Here is an 8,528-nt window from a genome sequence, read left to right as displayed (position 1 = left end):
TTCAACACTGTTCAGTCACGATGGCAGAAGCATATTCAATAAGCGCGTACATTTATTTATGCATTTTGCGCTATTTTTGTCTCTTTTCAGCTTTTTCTTTTGAACTGTAGATAATTGCAGAGACGAGCACACAGCTCGGTGTCACCTGCTGTGTGTTTTTAAAGAAAGAGAGACATGGAGGTGGATTCGGATGGATTATTGTGCACAATGTTTCTGTAAATTATTCATAATGCCAATTAGAATGTCAACCTTATGAATGAAGTTTTAAAGATTCAAACTTTTCCATGAGGCTGGTGACGACCCGTGTAGCCAGAACTCCAGGACAAGGACATGCGATTCTTTAGTTTGAAACTGAAAGCTATGTACTCATATCTCTATTTTTATAGACGCTGATTCCGTGTATCATTTTTTTTACAAAAAAAAATACATAACGCATGACTGGAAGCACATAATGATGATATACACTGTGTGTTAGAGCTTCATTGAGACCTGCTGGTCAGTGTCATTCATCTTGTGTCACAGCTGGTGAATAATTGATGGTCAGCATCTTCTTCTCTTCCGTGTGAGAAGTTCCTCATTGACCCTGCAGCGATTCAGAAATACAAGTAAATGAATTAGGACCAGCATGCAGAGTTAAATATGTTTTCATACTTAATTACAGACACAATTAACTGGGCGTTAAGAAAGGTGGTTTCAAAGGGCAACAAAAATAGAACCCATCTTAGTATAAGTTCATTAACCAAACAATTACGTCTGCTTCATATTATTCAAACCTGATATGATTAGCAAAACTATGTTTTACATTTATATTCATGCTGGGGGGGAAACGGACTATAAAAGCTAATAATAACTAAGACTTAAATGTCCTGATCCAAATAAAACACAATCAATGATTGATCAATTCAACTGTGAAGAGACATTTCATTGTCTTTTCAATACTATTGTAAAAAAGAAAACTCTGCACACAGATAAAAAGGTCTAACAGAGCAGACTCTTCTGATTGTCCCATTTTTAAAGCCCATAATAAAGCAGCACATTTGTAAAACGATGCTGATATAATACATGAATATGGAGCGGTCGACACATCTGTATGAACGGTGTGATTCTTCAGCTGTGACATCATCACTCTCTCACTTGTCATAAGATAGACGCGGCTGTGCTAACCATATTAAAATGAATAAATGTAGACGGGCTACAACCAAGCATCTAGATTAATACATAGCACAAAGGTGAGAGGTCAAATATGTCTTTGTGATTTGGGGTGAGCTGTCCCTTTAAATGATAAGAACGATGTTATTACATATATATTATACTTTCAGCTCCAGATTTGGTTCCTGCTGAGGATCTCAATCTTCAGAACAAAACACTGTAAATAGTTGAGTTGTTTTCACCATCGAGCATCTTTCTCCTCTGCAAAGTGAAAGGAAATGCACGAGGGCGTCGTTTCAGGAGGTGATTTCGATGTCATTCGTGGCCACAACCCTTTCACCTGCGCCGCTAAATCACGAGAGTCAGACGTGCATAACTTCTGGAAATACAAACAAGGTTTTCTCCAAACGGCATTAACTTCAGCCTTTGACTCCACGGCCATAAAGAAGAGAAGTGCAGTTTTATGTGATGGGAGGTTGCATATCCGACTGGATAGAATTTATATCTCCACCCTGGAGTGCTGGATGAGTCATTTGAAATGTGTTAGTGTTTCACAGGAAGTGGAAGGAGGGACATTTTGGCATATAAATACCACAAAAATGTTTTTTAAACCTATATTTTAAAGCAAGGAAACCGGAAAAAAAGATTTCACCATTTCTTTAAAGACACTTTTACAAGGTCTGAAGTTTGTTACCCCCATTATTCCAATCTGTTTTTAATTGGCTTCATTTTGATGCGGCAATAACACTCAGTGTGATTCGTTGGGTTCATTATGTTGGGTGACATTTAGTCGAGGTGGGTTCGGAAACTAAAAGACGGTGTTTAGTTTGGGGGGAGAGGAAAGTAACAGCGTGGACATATTGTGTGGAAACTAACGTCGGATTGGGTTTCTATGTTGCTCTGCAGAGTTTATGTTAGTTCAGGTTTCACGCTGGGATTGTTAAACGACGGGAAAATGACGTCTTTAAAGCCGAGCTGTGTTTGTTCTGTTCTCCATAATAAGCTCAAACTCTAAACGCTCAGGGTTCCTGCCACTCCAATATTATGGAGATACATTGGATTGTGTTTGCGATGCCCCAAACAAACTGTAATAAACTACAAATGTATCCCTGGAGCCAAATTCCTTTTTATCATCCTCACAGCTCACATTGAGTTTTGTTATTTGTTTGGAGCTCAGGTGGAGAATCATTTATCACCACCATCCTCACCATTTAAAATAGTCGTCAGTGACGCGTGTGGATCAGCTTAATACATCTCTGCAGCACATTTGAACATTTTGGAAAATAAAAACTAAAAATGGTTTGCATGGCTAAAAGAGAAAAAATATGTTTTTTTTTGCAATGTTCGTGATGTGACCCTCAAAGCAAAGTAATTGAGCAGAATATGAAAACGGATACGATTGGATGAAGTGACCGTTCAAATCCAGTCGCAGGTATTTCTTTTGGACTTTTGAAAGGTGTTTTTCTGACACGAGGAGCGCCGTAACTTTACATCACCTTGTGGCTGACACGCCAGACGACGGCGGCGTCGTAAGCCAGCTGCTCGATCATTGTCCACTGCGGGGGGATGATGATGAAACGACAGCACCCAGCAAGACGGGGGAGGAGTCCTTATAAAAGCCATCATCCGCTCCGCTGAAATATAGCCCAGTATGACTTTATAAGACATAACTGCCGGGGTTACGACGGCAGGACTTAATAAAGCAGCCACCACTCAAAGCCGGAATGGTGAAATATGGAGCAGACCATACGTAACGTCTCCATTCACTTAATGGTAATGACCTTTAATGCAGCGGCGTTACGTGGCTGTAACGGTGACGGATGGCTGCTCCGAGCTTTATTAGTTTAGTCAGCAGAGGAGACGGAAGAAGGGAAGAGAGATTACAATGGAGAGATAACATTATTGGTCAATCTTTTTTTCTTTTTTTTTTCATTTCACAAAACTTTCTCTCGTCTTAATGTGTCGGCGCTCAGCATGAAGCCAATTTTGCTCCGGTTTATCCCAGAATGCAAAGCTGACTCGGGATCATCCCGGAGCCGGCTTTATGAGTCTTATCGCCCGCCCGCCCGCTGCACGCCTCGTCCGCAGAAAACAGAAACAGTCAATTGTAACGATATCTCCTCTCTTTCTTTTCTATCGACACAGACTAAATTAATTACATCGTTGTTAGACTTGTGGTAATCTTCCTCTGGAGTGATGTGCACACACACACACACACACACACACACACACACATGCTGTGTACAAAGGAGTTAAAGCTTTTTGAAACAACACTTATCTTGGCAGCGTATCCCGACGGTTTGTTTTTTAAACACACAAACAATTCAAACGGCAAAATAAACAAGTGTGCTATTGATTTCCCAGAGTGCAACAGACCGCTTATCTCTTTCGCCTCGCGGTAAGAGCTGACAGTTTCCTCATTAAAAATGAATTGGATTAGCATTACATTGAATGCTGGGAACACGTACACACACACACACACGTGTATATATATTGTTTTCCTGCGAGCGGTGAGGATTTCAGTCTCGGCCTGATTCACACTTAACCTCGCTCACACGCACCGGAGCGCCAGTTTCTCAGTGCTACCTGCGAGCCGGCTGACGTTCCTCGAGATTGCACCGGGCGAAGGAGGGATTGTGTCAGCGAGGGGGGGAATCCAAGAGGGAGGAGGGATGGGGGAGGCGGTGGGAGGACGGGGGTGAGAGAAGACAAGCTGGAGAGTCTCAGCGAGCCGTCGGTGTTGAAGTGATAATGAGACATTGATCAGAGCCTCGCAGATGGCATGATGAAATACATGAACTCTGTCTGTCTTCATCTCTCTCCCACTGTCTTGCTCTCTTTCTTTGTTTCTTTTGATTGGTGTTTTGTTCCATCTCGTTCCATTTTCTGTTTTTGTTTCATCTTTTTTTTTTTTCGTCTTTGCGTCGAATCATGTTTCTTTTTTCGGTCTCTTTGTTCTCGCCGAGCTTTCTTTCTCCCTCCCTGTTTTTCGGTTTATTGTCATTGGTATGTGTTTGAGAAACCAGCGCGATGGGAAAGAATACGCCAAAAAGAAAATACACGTAGACTTAAAGGAATAGTTGTATGTCAGCTTAATCGCTGAAAATAGACGAGAAGATTGATACCACTCTGTACGGTAAAAAAAAAGGGTCAGATGGGCTGGTGAATAAACGGCTGCTCTGGCCAACCACACAATGGGTCGTTGGTCCAGAGACTCTGAAGTGTAGAACTAGACTTGAAACAAAACCACCACAACAGTAATGCCAGTCAACATCCTTCCCAAGCAAAATAAGGCTAAATGGAATGGAACTACATAAAGAATGTAAATGATGTAATGAATCCAAACCAACAAAACAGCAGACATCAGACAGTCGACACGTATAACAGTATGGAATCAGACTGAAGATGCTCCAGTTCAAAATGTTTCTATGGATGTGTTTGTCGTGGACATTTGCCGGAAGCTCCCGAAGCTGTTGTTGATCACCAGCTGGTTAGGAGGAGTGAGGCGTCAGCTGCCATGACAGTCAATACAATATGTAAGTGAGTGAGTCAGCACAAGGAGAGATCCCTCAGCATTGAGTCTTAAGTGATCTCCAAAAACCTCAAACTGATGGGTCCAGGAATATGTGAGATTAGCTGTGGACAGACAGACAGACTCACAAACTCTTAAAGTCATCCCATAAAACCAAACTGCAGTCTCGGTTCACTTCCAGGGCAGCTGTGGCTACTATCGTAGTTTACCACCACCAGTATGACTGTGTGTGAAGGAATGGAACTTGTAAAGTGTCTTTGGGTTCAGAAAAGGGCTATATAAATTGAATTAATTAATAATTCGTTTTTTTTTTTTTTTTGGACCAAACGGTCACAGTTTGAAAGAGGTGGTTAACAAACAAACATACAAAAAAAAAAAAACAACTTGGTGAGGTTTATTAAAAAGAATTGGAACCAACCCATCCACCACATCAACGTAATCCACAACAAAATACCCTTGAAACCTCATTCACAGTTTCCCGGCTGAGCAGTCTGGGAATGAGATGATAGACCGGCCTGCTGTACGTTAAACCTGCTGTGACTTCCTCTCCTCCGTTCTCACCCTCTCTCTTTCTCTCCCTCTTGGCTCCGCAGCGGTGGAAGACAGGAAGTTGTTCATCGGCATGGTGTCGAAAAAGTGCAACGAGAACGACATCCGGGTCATGTTCTCTGCGTTCGGACAGATCGAGGAGTGCCGGATCCTCAGGGGGCCCGACGGACTGAGCAGAGGTGCGTGTCGCTCCGACTCACTCCCATCCACACGTAATGCAGCTTCATGTCACTATTATTACCAGAGCGGCCTCCGGCTGCTGTTGCTGTTCATTGTTTTGCCTCGTGACGGGAACTCTCTGCTAGATCACAGTTGAGCTGGTTGAAGATGGCGTCTGAACCAATGGCTGCGTCTCACAGTGTAAATGCATCAACATGACTCATAATAAACAACATTGCCTCATTATTTCTATCCAAAAATCTAAAAAAAACACGACTCCAACCACTTTCTAGTTTAATCGTTTCTTCCTGCTTTTCGAAGGATTTTGCTGCATAATCAGCAGCTCATTTGCATGTTTCCAACCATTTTGCTCTTCCCTGTCTACGACTGGAAGTTTTTCCTGAGCTGTCAACGTCACAAGACGATGTTGTTTACTGTAAACTTTAGTGATTAGCGTCTTCCTGCTGCGGGGGGGAAAAAACTTCTGGATATAAAACTTCAGGAGGGAGCTGGTTTAAACTGTTCTGCTTCCTTAAAAAAAAAAAAGCTCCCTTTTTACCTGGTGATCGGACTGCCATAACTTGGCCAAGACGAATGGCAGGCACACTGCAAAAGGACTTTTAATGCAGGAAACCAAAAAAGCCGGAGCTTCATCAGTTTATTCTGACAAGCGTTGGGGTGCATCAGGGGAGGCCAAACTTTTGGGGCCATCTCAAGAAGAAGAAGAAGAAGAAAAGCCCGTGTGCCATAGATACGTTGGTTTTCTATCAAATCAATGACACACTACTAAACTCTTCATCGTTCATCATTTAGTGCTGCACCTTCGTTGATTAGTTGATGAATCAGTCCTTTTGGTCTCATCAGATTAAGATTTCTCTAGTCTAGTTGTTCATGCTCAATAACTTATTTCTAAGAAGTTCACAAGAATGAAATTGGTGCTTTTGTGGAGAAACTCAGGTTTACAGATATGTCGCTTAAATCAACTAATCAATTAGTGTTCGACTAAGAATGTCTTTGTCTTTGTTGTAATGAATGTTTTATGTTTCACATATTACAAAAAATATCTCTTAAATGTTATTTCAATGAATTCATCATTTTAAATTCTAATACAGATCATGGCCTGAGTACCGTTTAAACTATTGTAAGATATGTGCAAATCTGTAAATGAGAAGTTAAACATGGCTGTCATGACCTTAGCACCCACTTAAAAAATAACGATGCAAATGTAAATGTAAGATATAAACTTGTCAAAAGTTAAGATTTAACAAACAACACGCAGAAATGGTCAAATATAATTTTCCATGCCAAGAGGTCAAGATGGATAATTTCACAAAATGTAGTCGATATCTAGTGTTTGAACTAGGACGAGAAAAGAACATAGTGCAGTTTATTAGAACAATACTCAATTTATATTCTAGTTTATTCAAAAGTTGACCTCGGAACATTTTAAAACAATCAGTGGGCTGCACCAAAAAAACGAAATATCCTTGTGATTCCTCGCATATTAAGTTGTCTGAAGTCCGAGGTTGCCAGTTAAACTTTTATATTTACTACTGTGTCCACTACATACATTGTATCAAACCCTGTTTTCAACCAGCTGCTTCTTGGGAAATGGTCCAGATTCCCTTCAAGGTTTTGAGAGTCACGTTAAAGGGAAAATCCGTCACCTTTTCTGTGGACGTCCAATCGGTGCTGATGGTAAATGAGGTCGATTGAAGCAACAAATTCTTCAGTGCATGCTATATTGACCCAGAAAGCTGACAGCTGCAAAATCGGTTGTTCTCCCGGCCTCCAGCGCCGTTATTTAACGTGACAGTGATGAAGTCGGAGGCGAGGAAGAACTACAGGCTGCTGCTTCAGCTTGGATTTCTCCCGCTAGTCGGGGAGGCGTCGGCTCTAGATGCCACTCACAAACAGAAATACCTTGTTCAATTTGCTTGTATTGTAAACTGCTGAAAATGGCATCCCAAAATATGATGTTATTGATGCGGATACACAACTCTGTGAGCAGGAGAGCTCGGCGTTCTCACTCAATATAGCACACGATGAAGAATCTATTGCTTTTGGCATCTGCATAAAAGGTGTTGGATTTTCCCTTAAGAAGTATACAAATGAACTGGGACGACGGCTCGAGGCTGTTGTGTCCACTGTAAATACATGCTTCTCCTTTTTGTTCTATATATCTCTTTTCCCCTCTCTCTCTTCTCTCTCCCCCGTCTTGATCCCCCCCCTCTGACCTCCTCACCTCCATTCATATCCTTCACCTGCCCTGCCGCTCCGGTTTAGCCCCACAGTAAGCCAGCCCTAAGCTCTCTGATACTTCCACAGCGAGGCCGAGGGCGTTTTATAAACCCACGGTCCAAATCAGGAGACGTGTTGCATTTACAGTCGGTTGTATTTTCGCAGAAATTCAATTTCAAAGCCGAGCTATAGCATTGGCAGTCATTTTCCTTTCCTTTTCCTTAATTGGCGGGAGAAACCAGCATGAAGGAACCGATCAGTGTCAGATTGTTTGAAAAGTCAGTGAAGTATGTGCAAAATATAAAGTTAGCACATTGGAAGAATGCCATTGAATGCAGTGCAATCCTGTCTACTGACAAATCATTTTCCCATTCAACTAAACTGCACTCTGGATTACGTTTCCAGGGAAACATGTTTTTTATTCTGGAAGCTAATGCTAGCTTTTCAGCAATTGCAGTGTATGTGTATGCAGAAAATGTCTTGCAGCTAATTTGTCTGCCACAGATCAATCACAGATCAGTCCATGCAATATTATATTACTCTATTTAAACTGCACTCTATACATTTTATAATGGTAGCAGTTTTAAACAGTATGAAGCACATGGCTCACAAACACAACAGGCTACACAACTAGTTAGTTTTAGGAGACATCATGGTTTGGCTTAAAATGAAATGAAATTGGAACAAAACGCATATATAACTGCCATGCAGTTTGGTTGTGTGGGAATGTAGCAGGCTTAGCAGTGGGGTTTGGGTACGACGTGAAAATTCTTAATACTTCATAATGAAGACGATAAAAAAAACAGAGGAAATTAATGTAATACCAACTCTTTCCTTTTTTCAACCGGAGAAGAAATCTGCACTGATTAGGCTGAGACTTTGACAGGAAGCTGATCTC

General features: G+C 41.5%; 1 protein-coding gene across 8 annotated transcripts in view; it reads left to right on the top strand.

The window, feature by feature from the left end:
- celf2 (cugbp, Elav-like family member 2) overlaps positions 1–8,528 on the top strand; it is a 203,720-nt gene that overhangs the window by 155,635 nt on the left and 39,557 nt on the right. For all 8 annotated transcript variants that reach the window (XM_084039204.1, XM_084039205.1, XM_084039203.1 and 5 more), the window contains one exon: positions 5,275–5,409. In XM_084039204.1, coding sequence (XP_083895330.1) covers positions 5,275–5,409 — 135 coding nt within the window. The remainder of the gene's footprint in view (positions 1–5,274; positions 5,410–8,528) is intronic.

The sequence above is a fragment of the Eutrigla gurnardus genome (assembly GCF_963514095.1).
Source record: "Eutrigla gurnardus genome assembly, chromosome: 21".
In the NCBI taxonomy this organism is placed as follows: Eukaryota; Metazoa; Chordata; class Actinopteri; order Perciformes; family Triglidae; genus Eutrigla; species Eutrigla gurnardus.
The sequence above is the reverse complement of the archived record's forward strand: the minus strand, read 5'-3'. Positions and strand labels throughout refer to the sequence as shown.